Source organism: Ochotona curzoniae, unplaced genomic scaffold, assembly GCF_017591425.1.
Source record: "Ochotona curzoniae isolate NIBS_2020 unplaced genomic scaffold, NIBS_Ocur_1.0 contig_1, whole genome shotgun sequence".
In the NCBI taxonomy this organism is placed as follows: domain Eukaryota; kingdom Metazoa; phylum Chordata; class Mammalia; order Lagomorpha; family Ochotonidae; genus Ochotona; species Ochotona curzoniae.
In genome coordinates this window covers 19,018,043-19,040,851 of record NW_024464918.1, presented here as the reverse complement: position 1 = coordinate 19,040,851, position 22,809 = coordinate 19,018,043, and the positions used below count along the sequence as shown (strand labels likewise).

The window sequence follows — 22,809 nt, the reverse complement described above, 5'->3', positions numbered from 1 at the left end:
CAGAAAATGACCCAAGTCCTTGGGCTCAAATCGCCTAGGTGGCAGACCTAGATGGCCTCCGTGTGTGCCACCCTGGCTGTTGTAGCTACTTGGGGAGTGAACCCATGAATGGAAGTCTTTCTTTGTTCTTATCTCTGTGTCTCCATATGATTGTTCAATAACTAAATCTTTAAAAAACATTTCCACTATGAAACTTTAAAAAGTTCTATTAGACACTGTAAACCTGGGGTCTACAAACATTATGACACTGTGAGTAGAATCTGGGGGCTGTTTGTGTTTCCTAAGGAAGAACATAGCCTTCTGCACTAAATTTCTAGAAGTACCTTGAGTTTCTCCACACATGAATAGCCTCAGTTCTAGCCCCCCATTACATGCCCTCCTTCAAGGACAGTACCACACACAAGGGCCCAAAACTGCTTTGGCCCTTTGTGTGCTGTGCCCAGGAGGTTGCACTGTTTTCCTTCGGGGTGCTGTTTGTCAGACTTGACCTGCCATCAGCACAGTGGAAAGAAAACAAACCACCTTCTTTCCCTCCCCATCCTCACGGCTGCCAGCTTCTCCCATGGGGTATATGTATATCATTTTGTTGGCATACAGAATTATCAATAGCTTCAAAAAAATGTTCCAAGGTCTGTGGTAGGATTGTGCTGTAATTCGATCGAAGCCTTTCCCTCCAGCTCCATAGAAAACGACATTTAGACTCCTAATCTCATGCCTTGTACACCCTGTCATGGAAGAAGAGCTTCAGACCAGGCCTGGATGTTGGTTCTTTGTTTTTCCTGTTGATGGCAATGTACAGCTTCCAATCTGGCCCATCCCACGACAGTGTTAAAAGCAGCCTCTTTTTCTCTTGGATTCAACATGAAGTAAGTGTGTGTGCGTGTGTGAGTGTGTGTGTGTGTCTATGTCATGGTGAGGCAAGGAGTTGAGTCACATCAGAAATAAGACTATGAATGGTTGGGCAGAAAAAAAAAAAACCCAAGTCCCCAAACCTGTCCTTTTGATGTTCTTGCAGTGACATGTCAGGCTCGTTTATGTGACTGGAAGGAAGAAAACAAAGTGGCGTTTCTTAAAACGGTCTGTTAGGCAGCAGGCACTCTTCTAGATGCTGTCACGTGTACTTAATCCTCACAAGCTTCCTGCAAGCAGGCATGAAGATGGCCAGAGTGAGGGTAAGGAGACATGTTCTCAAAGTCTGGGGAGCTGAGGACCAGGGCCGGTGAGTGGTGGAGCTGGGATGGGGATACACAGGAGCCTAACCATTCTTGTGAGCAGTGGTGTGTGATGTCACATGGGGGTTGTGTGTAGGGTTCACTCTTGCAAGCTCGTGGTCTAGGCACATTCTACCTGCTAAGCTCAGAACTTTGACTCCTGCCTGAGCCTCAAGCTCCACCTGCCCACCAGATCTTTCTGATCTCCCAGCAAGTTCAAGTCAAATCAACAGAAATATTTAATTGAGCCCTTCCTCATGGTGTGTGTCTTGTCACCTCAACTCCACTTTAGCAACATTTGAAGAGATAAACTTTGTGTTTATCAACTTTGTGTTTCTCTTGCACCATGCTACTTATCTGCTCAGTCAGTGCGATGCTGAGCTCCTTAGTACCCCCAGGAGGATGAAGAAGAGGCAGTGTTAGAAGCAGCAGGAGCAGAGTGGGATTTCCTTGTTTCGTGGCTGGACAGACTGAGACCCAGGAGAGAAAGCACTTGGTATTTACTCAGGCTACAGAGTAATTTAGTAAGGGCCTGTGTCCCTCCTCCTCTCTGTAACTCTGCCTTTCAAATGCAAATAAAACAAAAAGACAAAAAGAGAGAGAGAATGATACTTCACTCTGCTTTTCTGAGTCCCTGTATAAAGAGAAATTATCTACATGGTCTCTAAGAATCCTTGGAAATCTAATAGTTAATCATTACTAGCTTTATTCCCCCGCCCGGCAATGTTTAACTGAGCATCTACTAAGGGGGCCAGGCAGCATTTTAGGCACCGAGGAATCTCTGAGAACAAGAGAGACATGTTGATTGGGTCGCAGGACCCCCACATCCCTGTGACATCACTGCTCCAATGGGAGTTGAGCGCAGGTGCTGGGGAAGTGGAGAGTACCGATTCCCCATCTTGACGTGGGCAGTGGTGATCAAGGAAGTATCTGGGAAGAACAGATGATGACAGGGAGTGCACCTGAGTGTGTAGTGTGACTGGGCCAGAGTGGAAATGCATTTTTGGGCAGGCGGAAGTACATTTGTGAAGGACTAGAGGCAGGGTAAAATTGAGGAATCTGGAGGAGAATAGCAACAAAATGAGTAAGAAGGGAGGAAGCTTCTAGGGTCGGGCTAGCCACAGTAGGGGAAGTGGCCAGTAACACAGAGCCAGAAGAAAAAAGAAAACCCACAGCGGGGGAGGTCAGATTAGTAAGTGACTAATGAAACGTCGGAGCCAGAGACCTCAGTGTCCTCAGGCTGCTCAACTTCATCCAGTGCCAGCCTCCCCCCCCCCCCCCCCAGCTGCTACCCAAACAAGTTGCAGCCATTGATTTTCCCCTCTCAAGTTGGTAAACAGCAGAGGGAAATGCAGTTGGGAGGAAATCAATGTAATTGGTGTAATAGACTGAAAGCTAAGTGTTGTTTTGCTTCCTTAGCCCTACATTTGTGCTGGTTGGTGCTTGACATGATACGGGTCCATGTTCAAGTTCAAAGGCTGGAGGAGACACATGCACATTCTCTACTTGAGTAGCTCCAGCAGCTGGTTTCATTTCCAGGAGCTGGTTTTTAAGTCGCAGGCTAGCAAGGGTAGCCTACGGTAGGGTACCCAAGGGTAGCAGGAGGAATTTCCATGGTTCCAGTTAACCAATTTCCACAGTCGGCTCATCCATCTTGCCTATTGTCTGATGGTCTGGTTTCTAATAACTGGGCAACTAGTTGGTTTATTTTTTTCCTTTTTTAATGTGTGTGTGTGTGTGTGTGTGTGTGTGTGTGTGTGTGTGTGTGTGTGATCATGATGGAGCATTAACTCATTCATTCCACAAATATTTTCTTGAGGCTTCCCAGATACCACTTGCAATTTGACCCGCCTTCCATCCCACCTCCCCCCCGCCCCACTTTGTCCAATGTTAGATTCTAATTTCTCCTGACAAACCCCTCTGAAAATGAGGAGCATGAGACATGGTAGGGAAGCAAGGCACTTGGAAGGCACAAGCAGTAAGTGGCAGAGTTAGGATAGGAAGCTGGATGCTAATGTCAGAACTCAAGCATTTAAGCAGGGTTCCTCAGAACAGCCCTTACTTGGCGGTTTCATGGTTCCTCAGTGCCACCACCCCGCAGCAGCCTCTGCTGCAGCGTAGGCGTTCACAGCTTGTAGAAAGCATTACAAGAAGCACAAGACTTGTTGTTTCTGCCCCAGGTCTAACAGCCCGGTAGTGTCTGGTATCTAACTTTACCTTGGATTTGACCTGGGGTCTGCCCACTAGTCCTTTGCTGGTGGGCCCCTTATATTCCTGCCTATTGCCTTTTCAGCAACAGATGCTTGCTTTGTGCCCTTTTTAAAATAAGAAAAAATTAGTCATTTATTCATAAAGCAGAGTGATGCACAGAGATGCAGAGATACCAAGAGATTATCTTCTGAATATTCTCTGGCTCACTGGATTGGAAGCAGGGCATCTGGGACTCTAGTAGGGCATACTGATATTGTAAGCAGTGGGTTGGCCCCCTGCATCCCAGTACCAGCTCCTGCCTCGTGCCTTCACTCTGCTCTGAGTCACTGTGCTGGCTGGCACAGCCTTATTTTGATGCCACCAGCTGTTTCATTGCAAAGAACTCTGGATGGTTTGGCCCAATGGAACATAGCATCTTTCTTTGTCCTTAGGGATCACTAAAGCCCAGCACAAGTTTAATAATTACATAGAAAAGCTGATGACAGCTACTTTCATAGGATGTCTGACATTTGTTGGAACTTTACACACATAGCATCTCTAAACCTTTCATCAGTTTAGCATATTGTGTATTATTATATTCATTTTATAAGAGAGGAAACTCAAATTCAGAAAGGCTAAATAGAGGTAAATGTTTTGCCCAAAGTGTGTAGCTAGTGCGTACTAGGGCAGGCATATGAATCCAGGACTCCTGGTTTTCCATTTCTCTCTCTCTTTAAAAGTTTATTTATTCATCTCTATATTTGGAAGGCAGAATTATATATATAGAGGGAGAGATAATAAGAGAGAAAATCTTCCGTCTGCTGGTTTACTCCCCACATGGCCACAAGGATGAGAGCTAGACTGGTCTGAAGCCAGGAGCCAGGAGCTACTTCTGGGTCGTTCATGTGGATACAGGGGCCCAAATACTTGGGCAATTGTCTGCTGATTTCTCAGGCCATTAGCAAGGAACTGGACTGGAAGTGGAGCACCTGAGACTCAAACTGGCAGCCATATGGGATGCTGGCACTGCAGTTGGTTGCTTTGCTAGCAACCCCACAGTACCAGCTCCACCCCATTTTACTCTCTTGGCAATCACATACTGTTTCCCCCTTTTTCTAAAAATTTAAGTCAAATTGCATGTATTTTATCTTAAAGGTCATTTGAAAAATATTTTATTAGACATCCTAAAATTAAATATTTACTATTTAAATCATTACTTTTCCATTAGCTATCTTAAAGATACATTTACATTTTTTATTAAGTATTGAAGATAACATTTTAAGCCACCTATAGGGTAAATGAAGGAAAAACAGTAGACACAGTATATTGAAATCTCCACTGAATCCCTGTGTGTTGACGAGCAAAGAGCCGCATAGTCAGGGCTTGCGACAGGGACTTTAAACGGGTTCATAACAGGTCATCAAAGGATGGAAATTGGAGGGTAGATGTTAATCTGGAAAGCGGTCAAGGTTGGCAGTGGAGGGCACCATAGTGAGAAAAACGATTTAATGAACTTGGAAATAGGGAAAAATAAGGTCACCCTCTGAGAGTGAAACTAGCACAGCAGCAGTGACTGTGCGGCAAGAGGAATTTGGCAAGGAAATTGTTAATCATAATGACTCATGTGTAATCTCAATGCTTTAGGACAGGTATGTGTTTATTAAAATAGAGTGTGAAGTTATTGGATTTTATCTTATTTAGGGAACAACTTTATAAATGGCCATAAACAATATTCTGTAGTATAAAAAAAAGTTTTGTAAGCAAGAATCGGCAGTCGGTCATATAGAGCTTTTGCGTGACTGTGTCACTGTATGGGAGAACGGCCTTTCTCGGGCGTTTCTGCGTGATGAGGCAAGGATGGTTGGCTAGACCTCTCTAATGTAACTTCTGAAGTATACTCCATGTGGAAAGATAGAAGCTGAAATGGAATAGGCAGCCCCATCAATAGATCTCATCCTTGATAGCAGTACTCCAGAAATTATCAAAGAAATAAAAAACTAACAAGAAATATGTGAGTTTCATGTGTCAATGACAAATAACCAAAGGATCATAAAAAATGAGGTAAAAATTAATTTTCACTAACTATTAAATTAATAAAATTTTAGCAAACAAAAAATCAGTAAATAAAACTATTCGAAAACGTCACTGAAATTCTCAGAGGAATGCCTATATAAATGGAAAAACACACTTTATTTGTAAAATGTTATTTGTAAAAATATCATTTCTTCCCAAGTTAATCTATACAGTCATTGCAATCTCATCATATTCTAAGGGTGGCCGAGGCCGGTGGATTCAGTGGGCGAGGCTGACTGGCTGGGACCCTGGCATTCCAAATGGGACGGAGTCCCGCCACAGCTTCTGATCCAGCTTCTTGCCAATGTGCCTGGGAGGGAGTATATGATAAATCAAGTATTTGGCTTCCTGATTCTTGGCTTCAGCCTGGTCTGGCGCTGGCTGTGAACCAGCAGATGGAAGATCCCTTTTGTCTGTCACCATAACTCTGCCTTTCCAATCAACCAGTCAATCAACAGATCTTTTCAAAAGTGGCATTTTAAAAAAATCAGAGGATTTTTGTTGAGACCTCAACAAGCTAATTTTAAAGTTCACATGGATGCAAGAATGAGCTAGAAAGATCAAGAAAACCTTGAAAAACAAAATCAGCAGAGAGCTTTCTCTGCCAGCCGGGGAATGCAATGAGGGGTTATAGCAATGAAAGCAGTGTAGTTAGTATTCATGCAGAAACAAGCTGATCAATGGAACAGTGAAGCTGAGGCTGGAAATTAGAGAGGCACAGATGGGAAAGTAGTCAATGGAAAAGGTAGAATTTCACATCAGTGGAGAAATAGTGAATGGTATCTAATCAGAAAAAAATCAGTTAAACCCATCCATAAACAATCCATAGAAAATTTGACCCCAGGGCGATAGCATAGTGGTTAAAGTTCTCGCCTTACACACTCGGGATCCCATATGGGTGCCGGTTCTAATCCCGGCAGCTCCACTTCCCATCCAGCTCCCTGCTTGTGGCCTGGGAAAGTAGTGGAGGACAGCCAAGGCCTTGGGACCCTGCACCCACATGGTAGACCTGGAAGAGCTCCTGGCTCCTGGCTCTGGATTGGCTCAGCTCCAGCCGTTGCAGTCATTTGGAGTGAACCATTGGATGGAAGATCTTCCTCTCTGTCTCTCCTCTCTGTATATCTGAGTTTGCAATAAAAATAAATCAAAAAAAAAAAAAGAAAGAAAAAAGAAAATTTGACCACAGAGGCCAGTGTTGTGCTACAGGACGATAAGCTGCCACCTGTGAGACCAGCATCCCGGTGTAGGGGCTGGTGGGCGCCACTGCTCTTCCACTTCCCATACAGCACACTGCTAACGTCTGGGAAGGCAGTAGTGGATGGCCCAAGTACTTAACGTCTGCCATCAACTTGGGAGACTTGGATGGGGCTTCCAGCTTGTGCCAGACCCAGCTCTGGTCACAACGTCTACCAGCAGATGAAAGAGCTATCTCTTCCTACGTTTTTGTAGCTCTGATTCTCAAACAAATAAATCTTATAAATAAAATTAGGGTTCAGCATTGTGGTGTAGCAGGTAAAGCTGCTGCCTACAATGGCGGCATCCTGCATGGGCACTGGTTCATGTCTTAACTGCTTCACTTCTGATTGAATTTCCTGCAAGTGGGAAAAAAACAGAAAATTACCCAAGTGTTTGGGTCCCCCATGCCATGTGGAAAACCTGACCCTAACAGCCATTAGTGCATGGAAGAGCTTTCTCTATCTTTCTCCCTTTTGTGTAACTGGCTTTCAAACAATTATTTTAAAAAGAAAATTAGACTCAAAGTGGACTGAGGAGATATATATGCAAATAGAAACATATAATATTATTCAAAATGCTCAATTAACATGCAAAGATGCTTACATTCTCTCTGAAACTGGAATACATGTTAAAAATGATGAGGTAGAATATTGAAGATTCTATTTAGTAAAAAGAAAAAATGGATAATATATGGGGTTGGCCAGATAAAGCGAAAACTACTGGAGTGAATATAAATTAAGTTTCTTCGGAAGGGATTTGGACAATATCTGTTGAAATAACAAAAAACGTGTTCTTTGGTGTAGCAGTTCTAGAATAGATTATAAGAAAATGTACAGGGAGTTACGTGCACGGATGTTCATTGTGGCATTTTTAGGAGTGAAATGCTTAAAAAAACCAAAAGCCCTGAAGGTGCGTCCAGAAGAGGACTGAACACCATGAAGCCCTGGAGCATTCACACACCATACATTTAATGTACTATGTATAAACCGCTTATTTTCCTGTTTCCAAATGTGAGGATGAATAATGAGCTAAGAAGGCAGTAAGCTAATATGCAGGGATGTGGAGACTCCAAGCCTTTTTGGAACTGAAAAACACAGAGGGTAGTGCACCATTATGCGTATGCAGAGGTTTGTGTGGGAATGTAAATGTATGCATAACAAAGGGAAGGAGATGAGGAAGGTACTTTGAGTTTTAATTGTAGTGGCTAACTCAAGGTAGGAGAATGGGATTGGAAGGAGGTGCACTGTCAGGGCATTCTCTTTTGAGAGGTAGAAGGGAAGAATTGGAGAGTGGTCCAGAGCCAGGCTGTGCCAAGCCAGGAGCCAGAATATGATCCTGGCCTTCCACGTGAATGGCAGGAATGCAATTACTTTTTAAAAATGCTTTTAAAAAATTTATTTTACATTAGTATGAAGAGTATAGATTCCATGCACTCCACAGGCACAGCCCCAGGAACACAACCACACTTCCCTCACTCCCCTGCCTCCCCCATGCCATCTCCCTGCCACCCCTCTGCCCACCAGGTGCTGTCTTGCCAGCTTTTGCCTCGGCCGAAAACTGCAATTGGGATTCAGAGCTAGAGACTAATGTGGATTTGAGGGTTGTGAGGAAGTATTCAAAAGAGCTTCTGGGGGAAGTGGAGACAGAGAGAGGTCTGGGGAATGAGATTCCTGCCTCTCGCCTCATTTAAGCCAGAACAGCCCGCTTACACATACATGCATTAAAGTGCTATGTAAGATTTCACATAATAAATGCACAGTAGAGTTGGTGTTACCCTTGAAGGCAATCCTTCTGAATCCAATAACAGAATAAGAATGCTGGTGTCTTCTGCTCTGCTCTGAGCACTCCTGGGGTTAGCTTCCTGGGCTCTCACTGAAGGTACAAAGCAGTGCACTGGGTGGGCTCTGAGCGAATACTCTAGGTGGCAAACGGACTGGTGAAGAGAGAATGGTTGCGGAATGCAGGGTGCGGCATGAACCTCAGTCATTTAAAGGGACGTGAGAGTGAGTAGATTATTTCTATACATCCCTGGGGTGAGGCCTACTACCTCAGATCAGAAGTTTCAGAGTTGTCCAAAGACGAACTGCACTGCTTTTGGGAGTTAATGGGTTCCCTATCAGTGCAGGTGTAAAACAGAAGCTGGTTGACTCGGATGTTCATAGCAGAGAATCCACTCGATAAAGGATTCACCAGAAAAAGTTCAAGGATAATTCCTTGCACAAATATTGGCTAGCTCCGCTGGTTCCAGCAGCGTGTTAGAAACTGGCAGTACAAGTAGAGATGGCTGAGAGACAAGAGCCCCCTTTCTCAGTGGAAAGGCAAGCAAGGCAACAAGTAAACTCTTCAATTTTAGAAACTGCTTTAAGGATGGAACTTGGTGAGGTGACGGAGTAGCTGGGAGGGGGTATTTTTAGGGCAGAAGTGAGGGAAGAGATAACTCGGGTGAGACCTGGAGGGTGAAAAGGAGCCATTCATGCAAAGACCTTTCTGGGCAGAGGGAAGCGTATGCAGGAAAAGCAACAGGAAGCTCCTGCAGGATGTAAAGCAGGACAATTCTGTGATCTCTTTTGGGATCCAAAATGATATCTCTTCTGTGGTGGGAAGCAGCTGGGGGAGGTGAGAAGGAGAGGGAGGGAAGCTGGTTAGAAGGTGGTGGTTGTCAACCAGGAGAGAGGTGAAACTCAACTGGGACTGACAGCAGTACATTGGGGGGGGGGGGGAGAAAAGATTTGACTGTTGTGAAGCTTTATTTCTCTAATTAAAAATATTTGCTTCCTTCAGCCAGTTGACCCTGGAGTAAACTGTCATTGTGCGGTGAGCACTTCCTACCCAGGTGTTAATGTATTTATAATTGGAAAAAGAAGACTCGAATCTCCCTGTAGAATAGCTGCTTTCTTATACCTTGAGGTCTGACTTGTAAATATCCCAAGGCACAGGTGTCCCAGGTGTTCTTGTAAGACAAGTGATGATAGAATTGCACAGATTTTACTGAGCCTTTTATTAGAGCCTGGTGTACAAGACCATGAATAGGCTATGTCCTCACATGTCCCATGCTCCCTGTGGCTCTGCCTTCTTCCCCACTTGTCTCATGCTTAACCTGGGGACCAGGACTGGGGCTCTAGGAGTCAGGCAGCCTGGGGATAATAATTGGTTATGCCACCGATGGCCTGGAAATGCTTGGGTGAATCATGCTTTTTAGAGCCTCTGTTTCTTTATTTATAAAGTGAGCTTGTTGCATCATATGAGATAATTCCTCTAATTCAGTAATCACAGTTACTTGGCTTTCAGAGAAGAGCCCATTAAATGATAAATACAATGCCAACAGCTCACATTCTCTTTAGAGTGGAGCTTTTTGAAACATTTATCTTCACACTGTCTTTGTTTCATTCTGTCTTCTGCTTTTTTCCTGGCCCTAAAATTGCATTCACTAATTTCAAACATCTTCCCTTCATTTCCCTGTAGCCCATTGTCAAAGCTACTGAATGCCATTCTCTCTCTCTCTCTCTCTCTCTCTTTTTTTTTTTTTTACTGAAATTGTCTTTGCTTTTGGTACTATTAACTATAATGCCGATTCCTTGAAACACCTTCATCCTTTGGGTCATCCTGTTCTCTCCTGGAGGGTGCCCTGATCAGATTTTTACTCTAGAGAAATTACTTCAAATCGCCCAACATCCCTTCCACAATACCTGGCATGTAATACTTGCCCAGTAAGTGTTAGCCACTATTACCATTCATCATTGTTATTCTCCATGCTTCATAGCAGCCTGCACATCACTCATTCTATTGTTGCCTTATCTTTGGTTTTCCTTGTCCAGTAGGCTCCTTGAAAACACAGTCCTATTATTCACTGATGTCTGGTTCCTATTTACTTCTGAAAACATGAGAGGATTAGACTTGCCCTTGGATAGGGTCATGTAAGTTATAACTTCCTGTGGATGAAGCATTGTGAGTGGACGTGGTCTGTCATTTCTGGGTAGAATGCATTTACTTTTCAGATAGCGTGGACTCAATGTCCCACTCCCTTACTGCCAATGTTACTGTATTTGAAGACAGTCTTTCAGAGAGTGCTAAAAGTTTCTTCCAGATTGGGCCCTACAAGATGGCTCCCACAAAGAAGGGTGGCAAGAAGAAGTGCCATTCTGCCATCAGTAATGTGGTAAGGCGAAAATACACCATCTTCATTCATAAGCACATTCATGCAGTGGGCTTCAAGAAGCGGGCTCCTTGGGCACTTAGAGAAATCTGGAAGTTTGTCATGAAAGTGATGGGGACTCCAGTTGTATGCATTGATATCAGGTTGAGCAAAGCTGTCTGGGCCAAAGGAATAAGGAACATCCCATACCACATCCACATGAGATAGTCCAGAAAACGTAATGAGGATGAAGATTTGCCAAACAAGTTCTATACTTTGGTTACCTATGTACCTGTCACCATTTTCAAAAATCTACAGACAGTCAATGTAAGTGAGAACAAACTCAATAAAGTTGTAAGACTGCAAAAAGAAGAAAGTTAAGTGAGGTCACAGGGCAGGACCCCACTCCAACAGAATCAGTATCCCCAGGAGAGGAAGACATATCAGATCTCTCTGGGTGCACACAGAGAAGAAATCATGCAAGGACACAGATGGAAGATGTGAGGAATAGGACTAACCAGAAACCAGCCCCTGTGGCTCCTTGGTCTTGGAACAGTATCAAAACAAATTGCTCTTGTTTGAGTTCTGTGGCATTTTGCTATGGCAGGTTGAGCCAATAGCCCTGCTGCTGTTCAGCCCTTCCATGTATTCTCATTTGCAGCAAGTATGGAATTGGTGTAGAGGTGGAGTGCTGAGTGCTGACACCTCTGGGAGTCCGCCAAGTCTACAGCAGACTTTGGGAGAGAGACACACACACCTTTGCTGTGTTGGCGCTCTGGTTTTAGAGGTTGTTACTAGGGGAAGGTCTTGCCTAGAATGACTAACACAGCACCCTTCCCTGAACCTCATGCCATATCCAACACAGGACCGTAACAATTAGGGGAGGGAGGAATAAAGCCAGAGAGGCATGTTGTTGTCTATTAGAGTCTTTGGCTGATTTGTGGAGTGGTTAATTTTCTTTTGCATTTCTATAGCATGTACACAATAGTTGCATACTATGGTTCTGTATTATCCCATGAGTTAGAGCCAGGTACCTAGGGGAACAGGGTCTCAGATGGCACCCATTGGCAGAGATAGAACTCAGACCTTGGCCTCTTGACTCCTAGTCAAGGCCTTGGTGCATTACTCTCACTGTCACAAATAAGGCCAAACTCGTGGACAGTAACAGTCTACATTGTCCTCAGTCTCCAGGGGTCCTGGCGGCAGTGTGCTTGTATCTGTGTTAGGCTCACCTATCCCTGGCCAGGAGAGGCTGCACATCTGTCCTAATAATGGAAATTGTGGGCTTGTGCCCAAAGGATGTAAATATATTCTCTCCATCTTTCCCACATACCTTTCTCTCACTTTCCCTCTCACTGTCTTTCTAATACATGCTTAAATATGATTCAAAGTTAATTCTAGCTATGCATGTCCCAATCTGTGCATGCTCACATGTGTTCCTGCACATATGTGTACAGATTCTCATGCTTACCTGCTGATACCCACACAATACTATGTGTGCATCATATGCACCTGCATCTGCTTCCATGTCCCTTTCCTGCTTCAGTCTGATATGTACACTTAAACATGTCTTTGACTATTCACAAATATGCCCCTAGAATACATAAATGAAAAGAACATACATCCTCTACATTCCTTAAGTGATTTTACATACCCACACCTGTACATACCACTGATACATGTGCTTTTCCACCTGCACATAAATGCACATCTGTCCCTGTCCATGGCCACATGCAATTCTCTTTAAGATCTCTTGTCTACTTACATTCAAACCTAGGTACACATGCGTGTGTGTGCACAGAGTTCCACATATGTGCCTGCACTAACCATGCAGACACAGGCATGCTGCCGTGCACACACCTGTGCACGTGTATAACACACTTGTCCGACAAGCTGCATGGCTGCCTCTCGGTCCCAGTTCCAGCTCTCCTCTGTGTAGCCTGCCAGAGCAGCTGCTCCGGATTCAAACCTCCTTGCTCTTCTCCCTTGTCTGTTGCTGTTCTCTCTCAGCCTAGACTCAGAGTCCCTGGAAAGGTTGAGATGAAGGCCAGGCAGTCGGAGCTCTCCCCTGTTGCCTTGCTGTCTGGCTGTGTCCTCAGATCTGTTAGTTCTGGGGAGGAAAGCCAGGCCCGGGGAGGCTGACAGATAGGCTGGGGGCCTCCTGCTGTTTGTAGAGACACAATGCTCTCCTGCTGACGCTGGAGAACAAACGTGGCCTGAAAGGTTCCTGCAGTGGGACTGGGTCTGTTTTCCCATGGGTGCCCAGGGTCCCAGCACTTGTGTGTGTGTGTGACTGGAGAGACAGAGCCCTGGGCTGGGAGTCAGGGGGTCTTGGGCTGACCAGGCCACTAATTAGCTGTGCCTCTGTGAACAAGTGCAGTCCTTCCCCTGGCCTCTGGTTTCCAGGTCTGCTCAGCCAAGTTCACTTTTAGCTCTAATTCCCTGTGATGAAAGGAAGCAGACAAGGACTGGAAAAGCCCAAACCTTTTATGATTAAATATTGTTGTTTGGCTCAAGAGAACATGTGTTTTGACATGGGATGCATCTGAGCTGAGTTTCTACCTCTGCCATTTATCAGCTGTGTGTGTATGCTTAGGTGGGCAACATAGCATTCTGACGTGTAAAGCAGAAACAGCCTTTTCTACTTGGCAGGTGGTGCTGTAAGGCCTCAGCGACATGGCACATGAGCAGCGCTCTGTGCGTTGCCTGACAAATGGCAGCATGTCATATGCCCTACAATGATGGTCCTTGCTACCATATTAATGGGTGCCTGTTGTACTCCTGCTGCACAGATTGAATGACGAGGCAGGGGACTTGGATGGGAAGGTGATCCAAAGCATTAATTGGTGGGCTCCAGCGGAGGAAAATCCCGTAGCAAGGAGCAGAACACTTGTCCATTGCAGAAAGAACTAGACCTGGGTTTATCTCTTCGCCCGTTTCATGCCAAATGACTTCACACCATCAGATTCCTTCCCTGACAAATGAGATCCTCTATTAGGCAGTTTATTATACTTATGGGATGTTAGTGATTCCCTTCCCCTCCCCCACTTTTAACTCATCTGAGAAATAAATTAAACACATAATTAAGAAGCTGATGGCAAACATTAAAGTGCTATGAAATGTGTAGGCTGGAAAATCACCACCCCTGGCCTACTTTGGATTAATTTTAATAAATCATGGAAATCTGTGTCACCTGCAGACCACCCCTGAGGAAGTGCATCACTGTTGATCCTTCATTTCCTGTGTGAAGACTGTTTATTTCCACCTCAGGGGCTGGCTCCTCTAGGCTCCCCTTCTTGGCATTCTCCATGATCATTATCTGCTGTTTTCCTCTGAGGTGTGCTGATCCTAGCATCATGTGGGGCTGTGTTCGCACTTTTCTCATGCTTAGGTTGTTGCTTAATGTGTTTTATAAGTCTGTGTTCTTCCATGTTGTGGCAGTGTGGTATAGAACAAAATGCTTATTGATGGGCTATGAATAGTGGATGTTTGTTCCTGCTTGGTCACTCTGTGGTGTGATCTCATCAAATCTCAGTTTGCTCAGCTGAAAAATGGGAGCACAGTATGCTTCTAGCCTACACCATACTCAAACAGTCCATGTTTGATTATGATACTGTGTTGAAAACTGTAAGCAGGTTAAGTCACCATCTATAGTGTTGGCATCTCATAGAAACTCCAGTTCAAATCCCAGATACTCCACTTTCAGTTCAGTTCCCAGCTAATGAGACTGTGACAGCAGCAGATAATGGCCTAAGTGTTTCGGTCCCTGTCACTCCTGCAGGAGACGCGAATGAAGCTCCAGGCTTTGGCCTGGTATTCCTGGCTGCCACGGCCATTTGGAAAGTAAACCAGTAAATAGAAAATCTCTTCTTCTCTCCTGTCTTTCTGTCTTTCCCTCTGCCTCTGGATTTAAAAGCAATAAATAATTCTTCTAACAAGAACATACAGGTAAGCCAACATTTAAGAATGGCGGCTTCCTGTGTTTTAGTACATCTCACAACAGGGATGCTATTGGGGCCAGATTTACCCATGAGGAAGCATGTATGTTGCTTGGTCCAAGGTCACAGAGCTGAGCTTTGGATTTTGTCTGCGCATTGAAGACTGGATCCCAATTACTTGGTTTCATAGCTCCATAAAAAGCAAAAGGAGCAGTAATATGGGAAAGCAGACAGAAGGCCTGGGCAGAGGAAGGAAGAAATGTGGCCTGGAGAAGTCTGGAGATTGGTCAAGATCACACGGCCAATCCGTGACTGGTAGTGCTGATGGTCTTCTCTGTCATCAGCATTGTCATCAAGAACAGCAAGCACATACAAAACACTTGCTGTGACAGTCTCCTGCACTGACTCCACAGGGTACCGTGATGGGTTAATCATCACATCAGAATTTTACAGTGGAGGAAACTGAGGCTTAAAGATGTGAAGTCAGGCCCAGCACCATGGCATAGTAAGTAAAGCTGCTCCCTGTGGTGCCCACATCCCTTATGGGTGAGTCCTGGTTTTCGAGTCCTGTACTTTGAGTCCTGCTCCACACTTCTGATCTAACTGCCTGCTAATAATGTGCCTGGAAGGCAGTGAAAGGTGGCCCAAGTCCTTGTTCCTGCACCCTTGGGGCAAGACTCAGAAGAAACTTCTGGCTTCTGCCTGACCCAGCCCCAGAGGCTGTGGCCATTTGGGAGAGTGAACCAGCAAATGGAAAAATCTCTCACTCTCTTTCTCTGTAACTCTAACTTTTAAATAAAAAAAATTTTTTTTAAGTGGTGAAGTCACTAAACTCCTTAGAGTGAGGTAACTTGGGTCTGTGTGATTCCAAAGTTGAGTGTTCAGTCACCAAACAAAATTAAGCATTTCTTATTCTTGCAGGAATATGTCTTAAGGAAATCGATTTTTTTGGTCACAAGAGGGAAATAGCATTGTGGAGGAGGAGGGCTGGGGAAGTGATGCTGTGGACTGCTGCCCTCAGATAGCCAGGTTCTTGACATAAGCAGGTGGTCCATCTCCAGCTGGGTTGGCTAACCACTTGGCATCTGGGAAGAAGAGTGGATGCCTCAACTGTGCATGCAACAAGATTATGAATAATGATGAGCTGTTAATATGCTTCTGATTTGGGAGAAGCCGAAAAGCAGAAGCACTCATTAAGAATTCTTCTATCAGGTATCAAAGTGTGAAAATCTTGGCTTTGGGCATGAATACCTGGTGAAAAACAGCCATGTTGTTCTTAGCCAGCAGATGGGATCATCCTTATTTGGATAAAAGAGCTCTCTTGGCTTTAGGAAAGTTTGTCATTTGAATCTGGGCAGGATCTTTTTGACCATATCAAGGGAGGCTTCTTTGTCAAAGGACAGACTTTGGTCCATTTGCCTGTTGGCCTACACAGGTCACCAATATTTGCCTCTTGGATTGAAAGGTTGGAAATAATTTCCTGTTAACGTTTAGAGCAGCATAATGGTTTGAACAGACAAGCAATGAATCTGAATTGGTCAATTTATTTCAAAGAATTATTGAGTACCTGCTGTTGAATTAGCATGCGAGCTTTGGGTGTTACTGTGGAAAAGACAAGATTGTAGCCCATAGAGAACTAGGATCCTTGTGCAAGGCACATGTGAGCAGACTGGTACAGTGGTAAGTGCCGCTGCGGAGGTTGTAAACCTGTGTCATGAGAAAAGATGAGAGGGATCCATTCCAGCCTGGTATACGAGAACTCGGCCATATGTCAGTAGAATGGGAAGGCTTCTTGTGGAGTTATTCTATGCAGATCCTTGGAGAGAGGGAGTGGACAAGAAAGAGAATCCTGGAAGGGGTGCTTTAGACAAAGGTCTTGCCAGAGCATCAGGAATTTGTAAAGAAGGGGGCAGGGAGAAGGAGGTGGAGCATCTGCTTGCAGAACGCCTATGCACTGGTTTCATTAGAGTGGAACAAAGTAGAACTGCAAACGGCCATCCAGGCTTTGCAGAGGAAATGTGAACTGAATGCCGAAAGTGACAGGAAGCCATGGGGAGGATTTACGGTAGGAAAATGGTGTGGTTAGATTTGTATTTTATAAAGACATTGTGCAACGCAGCTGGCATTGAAGTGCAGCTGGTATCCCACATGTGGGTGCTGGTCTGCTTCTAATTTAACTCTCTGCTAATGTGCCTGAGAAAGCAGAAGATGGCTCAAGTACTTCTGCTCCTTTCACCCACTGGGAGGCCCAAATGGCGTTCCTGGCTCATGACTTCCAGCTGGCCTAGCTATAGCCATTGTAGTTATTTGGGGAATGAACCAGTGGATTAGCTGAGAATCAAATTGATACTTGTATGGAATGCTGGCATTGCAGACAGTGTTTAATGCATTGTACCATGATGTCAGTGCCAACTCTGTTTTTTTTAAGATACTATATGAGAAAGAGTGAACTGAAGAATGAAGGAGTGCAAGGTAGAAGTGAACAATAGCCTTTGCAGTAATGTGAATAAGCCACAATAGAAGGCTGAGCTCAACTAGGAGGCCCACTATGTTCTGAAAAAAATGATTTAGAGGACTGTGAGGCAGTAATGTTAAGGTCGTGATTAGATGGGTGCTGCTAACTGCTCAGAAAGGGTTAATTTTAGGCTGCTTGATTTTCCGTTAGCTAGATCATTCCCTTCACACAGGTACAGTTAATTCTTTGTTTTCACAGGCTGAGAAAAGATTTGACATGTCATTGTGTTTGTAACTACTGATGTAAGAACAAGAATTATCCTGTGATTCCAGAGATAACCTCTATTAACGTTTTGGTAGTTTTCCTTCTAGGTTTATTTGTTTGTTTAAAGCCAGAGAGAGAGACAGAGAAATTCAGAGCTCTTCCATCCAGTGGTTTACCTCACAAATGGCTGGAGCCCAAGCCAGTACTAAGGGCTTACCAGTCCTAAGCCAGGTACCAAGAACTTTCTCTGGGTCTTCCATGTGGGGTAGGGGCCCAAGTACTTGGGCTATCTTCCTCTGTTTTCTCAATCACACTAGCAGAAAGCTGGATTGGAAGTGGAGCAACTGAGACTTAAAATGGTTCCCACCTGGGATGCTGGCAATACAGGCAGCAGCCCCACCAACTATGCTATGGGGCTGGCCACTACTCTTTTTCTCTAGTGAAACTAATTTTAAACATTTTACTATGGGGAATTTAAATACACTTCAAAATAGAATAAATAAAGGGAGGAAATAAACCAATTAGAGACCAAAACAACAGTACACAAAATCAATGAAACAAAGAGTTGGTTCTTCAAGAAAATAAAGAGCATAGATGCCCCACTAGCCTGACTGATCCAAAGTAGAGGACCTGAATCAATAGAATCAGAATTGAGAAAGGGAACATAACAACAGATACCCCGAACATACACAGAATAATCAGGAGCAAGCAACTATACGCCAACAAATCAGAAGTCTTTCAAGAAATGGATACATTCCTGGACACGTACTATCTACAAAAACTGAATCGTGGAGTAATAATAAAAAATCTAAATAAGCCTATAACCAAGAAAGAGATTGAATCGGTAATTAAATCCTTCCCACAAAGAAAAGCCCTGGATCAGATGGCTTCACTCCTGAATTCTACCAAGCATTCAAACAAGAATTGACCCCAAGTCTTCACAATCGATTCCAAACAATAGAAAGGGAGGCAGTTATTCCAAACTCTTTCTATGAAGAAGATACTACCTTAACACTGAAGCCAGATAGAGACACAACAGAGAAAGAGAACTATAGACCAATATCCCTGATGAACGTAGATGCTAAAATCTTCAACAACATGGTGGACAACAGAATTCAACCCAGAGTTTATGGAGCTCTGTTCCAAGGTGAAGCTCACTGGTTTGGTCCACAAAATAGCAGGCCACTGTGGTCACAATGGACTAAGCTGTGCATTCCTTAAAATGGAAAATAAGAATAAAAAAGAAAATAGAACAAATAGTACAATTACCTCAACAGACCCATTTCAGCTCTTATAACTGGCAGTCTGTTCTTTCTCTTTTTAAAGATTGACTCACTTATATGAAAGTCAGAGTTACAGAGAGGGAGGGAGGAGAAAGATACAGAGAGAAGAGGAGAGAGATCTGTTTAGTTAGTTCATTCACCCAAAGGCTGCAATGGCTAGGGCTGAGCTAGGCCAAAGTCAGGAGCCAGGATTTTTTTTTCTATAGTTTAAGATCTTTATTGAGGTATAATTGAAAGAGAATAACTTTTGCATATGTAAAGTATACCACTTTTGCTATATGGAGACATCATTAGTGAATCTATCGTTATAACCAAGATTGCAAACCTTTCCATCAACATTCAGAAGCTTCCTCAATCCTTTGCAACCTGTTAGCATCTTTGACCTTGTCTCCAGGCAAGCCTGGGTAGGTTTTATAGAATTATATAGAAATAGAATTATGATACTGAGACAACCCTATATATTCTTCTCTTTTCAGTTTGTATTGATTGAACTAGCCTCCTCTTCCTGGTATAAAATCCACTTGATCATGACGAATGACCGGTCCTCTTTGTATTTTGCTAGCTTTGGTAATAGTACAGATTTTGTGTCTACCAGGAGCCAGGATTTTTTTTTCCAAGTCTCCTACATGGGTGGCAAGGGCCCAAGCACTTTGGCCATTTTCTGCTTCTCTCCCAGGAGCGGTTAGCAGGGAACAGGATCAGAAATGGTGCAGCTGGAACTCAAACCATCACTCATAAAGGATGTCAGGTTCTCAAGTGACAACTTAACTCACTGTACCACAATGCCAACCCCAGTCTTCCTTTTCAGAAGTTGCATTTTAAACTTACAAGCAAGTCTGTATGTTTTTGTTTTAACCTCAAAGTTGAGCCTGCTACCTTATTTTGTTTTGTAGTCCTGGGTGTTTTTCACATGCTAATCCTGCAAGCTCTTTGATAATTTCCAGATGTTACATCTTTACACAAAATATTGAATGGAGTGGACTGCAGATCAGAGCCTCATCGTATACTACCAGAAACCTGGCAAAAACACCTGATTCCCCACCTCTTTGGGGAAGACCAAAGCAGAGGATAAGTAGTTTAAGGAGAGAGATATCCCCAGCACAGAATAGAAGCTTTTGTTTTGACTCACCATGGTTGTCTCAGCAATGGAGCCAAAGCTGTTGATGAAAATATTGCAACTCACATTCACTGGGGGACCTGCCAAACAAGAGACATTCTTGGTTAGTCCCTTTGCTGTGGAGAAACACACTAGGAAACCTGTTCCTGGGACATCTACTCCAGGGGTGGATGCCCCTTGGTGGAGGAGGTCCTGGTTTGTCTTGTACCCTACTCTTGGTTACTTGGGATTCCCAGTTACCACTTAACATTTCTATGCCAGACTTCCTGGTCCCCAAGTGAGCACCAGGTACAGAACACCAGAGGCTGAGTCGAGATGTTCTTTCATTAACGCAGGGTGATTCATCATCCTGCCATATGGTTGAAATCCCTTCCCCAAACCCCACCGGCTTCCTTCTGTATTGCTTTCGAAATGTATTTATGGCTGTAACATTTGGAGGACATCTTGGGAATCGCCAGGAACAGCAAGTTCCCTTCCTTGAACTTATGAACCAAGAATGATTGCTTGAAAGGGCATTGGTGTAAATTACCAGCAGAGGAATCCAGAGGGAAGTCCCGCAGTGTTTGTGTTACAAATACTTTCCCAGGCAAATGTTTGGAATCTTACTGTACAGGAGGGAAGACATGGAGGAGCAGTCAGTACTCACTAAGCATTAGGATGTCTGCCTCCGTGCAGAGGATGTCACTGCCTTCACTCTCCTCCTCTCAAAAGCTCCCTGAGAGGGTTGGCTGTTATCTCTATTTACAGATGAAGGGACAGAGCCTGGGGAGAAGTTATATGTTCACAGCCATACAACTGTTACCAGTTTTACAATGTTTGCGCCAGAATTTGGGTTCCGATTGGGTCATCTAAATGACTGTGCTGTGGTAAGCAGGTGCAGAGGAAGGAAGGTCAAGCTCATGGTCACACAGGTGAAGGCAGAATTCCGAATTTCAGGCACTGGGGTCTACATAAAGCAACATGAGGACCAGCATCACAGGACTAGGAAGGGATGTGAGAGCAAGAGCGAGAGTGAAAAAGGAGTAGGAATTCAGGTGAGAAAGATGCTAGAAGAGGCACAGATCTCAGTGAGGGTGAATACCTCAACCTGACCTTGAAGCTGTGTAGGATACGGATATTAGACTAGTCTGTCACTCAAACATTGTAATTTGCAGGGTGTAAACTTTTGTCAGTTCCTTGTTGCTTGTTCCCCATGAGATAAGATGTAGGCAGGGTAGAATCACTGCCTCAACTCCGCTAAGGACTAAGAGAAATGTAATGACCCACTTAGTCACCCAAGAAGTGGTGAAGCCATGGCTTGAGCCAAATCTTACTATGGGAAGAAAGAAGTCGGAGTAGGGACCTCCTCCATTTTGTCTCTTTAACAAAAATATCTGAAGCATTTTTACTCAGTCAAGACTTCCGTCTTTACAGAAAGCTTGATATATAATATAGGTGGGAATTTGGTGGTGGGATGATGAAGTTTTTCTTTCAAGCAGGTGCCCAGGGTGTTGGGTCTTAGGTGTGACTCCAGCACTCACTGGTTTTGAGCTCAGGCATGTCCCTTCCTTTTTCTGGGTCTTGGTTTCTCATCAGCTATAGGGAGGGTAACTTTTGACCTCGGCAGTTCTTCTCAGCTCCAGTGGCTTGAGATTTCCTTGTGGAAGCCACCCCTTTGAAGTTCAAGGTTAGAGGATTTCTGGGCTGAACGATTTTTGAAAGGCCATTTCATTACTTACACACCCCAAGTGACGTGGAGACAGGTTTGTCTGCAGCAGATCGCCTGGCAGACTTGTTAAAGTTGTGGTTTCCTTGGCCTAACTCTGCACACAGTGTATCCAAGTCCCTGGGGTCTTTCTGTGTAAGGAGCTCTTAGGGTGATTCGCATACCAACCAGGGCAGGGGACCAACTCCCCACTCCAGGCTGAGCGCCTGAACGCTTGTTTATTTCATCTGCAGTTATATGGTGCTTGTGAAAAGCATTTTTGTCCCCTTACACTGAACAGAACTCTGTCTCCTTGTCATTCTACTGATACAAAGGTCCCTATAGTTTATCACTCAGCTACCCAGTTAGCTAAGGTTTTCTCCTAGAGTTAGCCTCGTACCATTAGGATGCTTGAAAGTTACTGGCTGTGCTGTGACATGACACAGCCAGAGTTCCCACCCAGACCCTACAAGTGTCTGGCATAGTGAGCTGGTACGAGCCCAGGGGACCCCATGAGGAGGTGTAGTTTGTGGAAGTAAAATTATTCTCAAGAAAATTGCAAACTGGCTGCCTTTGGCAGTAGCGTAATGCATATATTTCATTAAATATTAAAGTTTAATTTTGCTTTTGCAATATGTGCTTGCATCAGATTGTGTCCCTGACCCTGGAACCACTGAAGCCTAAGCAGACACAGAAGCTGAAAACTGGGACGGTCTTGCCCTTCCTGACTATTCTCCAATGTGGAAACTGTGGACCTGATCAGATAACGGGGAGGACTAGAATTGAAGTTCAAGTTTCTTTGCTTCCTAGCTTGTATTACCAGCGGGTCCTGCAGATGGTTCCTGCTATTACTGGCTGCCCCTGCCTGTAGGAGTTTCAGGCACAGACAGGTTCCTAAGCTTCAGGAGGCTGCTGAGGGCTGGAGTTTTCAAGCAGCGGAGGTCTCTTGTGCTGGGGCCTCAGGGATCCCGATCTGCAGGGCCTTTTCGGGAGCTCTCTGGTTTTCATGGGACGTTGGGAGACCTTCCCCGTATCTGCTTGGACACGCCAAAGAGATGACAAGGGTAAGGAGCAGGACAGCCTTCCTTGCCAGGACTTTGGGTCTTGTCGGAAGAGAGGACAAGGCAGCTTTTTTTTTTTTTTCCCCAAGCTCCTGGGATGAGGTCCCAGGAAATGACACCTCACTCCAAGTCAAGAAATACCAAGCACAGGGTTTAGAAAGACCT

At 44.4% G+C, this 22,809-nt stretch overlaps 1 protein-coding gene and 1 pseudogene across 4 annotated transcripts in view; one reads left to right on the top strand and one right to left on the bottom strand.

Moving 5' to 3' along the window:
- Positions 1-22,809, bottom strand: part of GLRA1 (glycine receptor alpha 1) — a 79,896-nt gene that overhangs the window by 21,207 nt on the left and 35,880 nt on the right. For all 4 annotated transcript variants that reach the window (XM_040975836.1, XM_040975846.1, XM_040975855.1 and 1 more), the window contains exon 3: positions 19,912-19,979. In XM_040975836.1, the coding sequence (XP_040831770.1) occupies positions 19,912-19,979 (68 nt within the window). The remainder of the gene's footprint in view (positions 1-19,911; positions 19,980-22,809) is intronic.
- Positions 10,810-11,223, top strand: LOC121151901 (annotated as a pseudogene).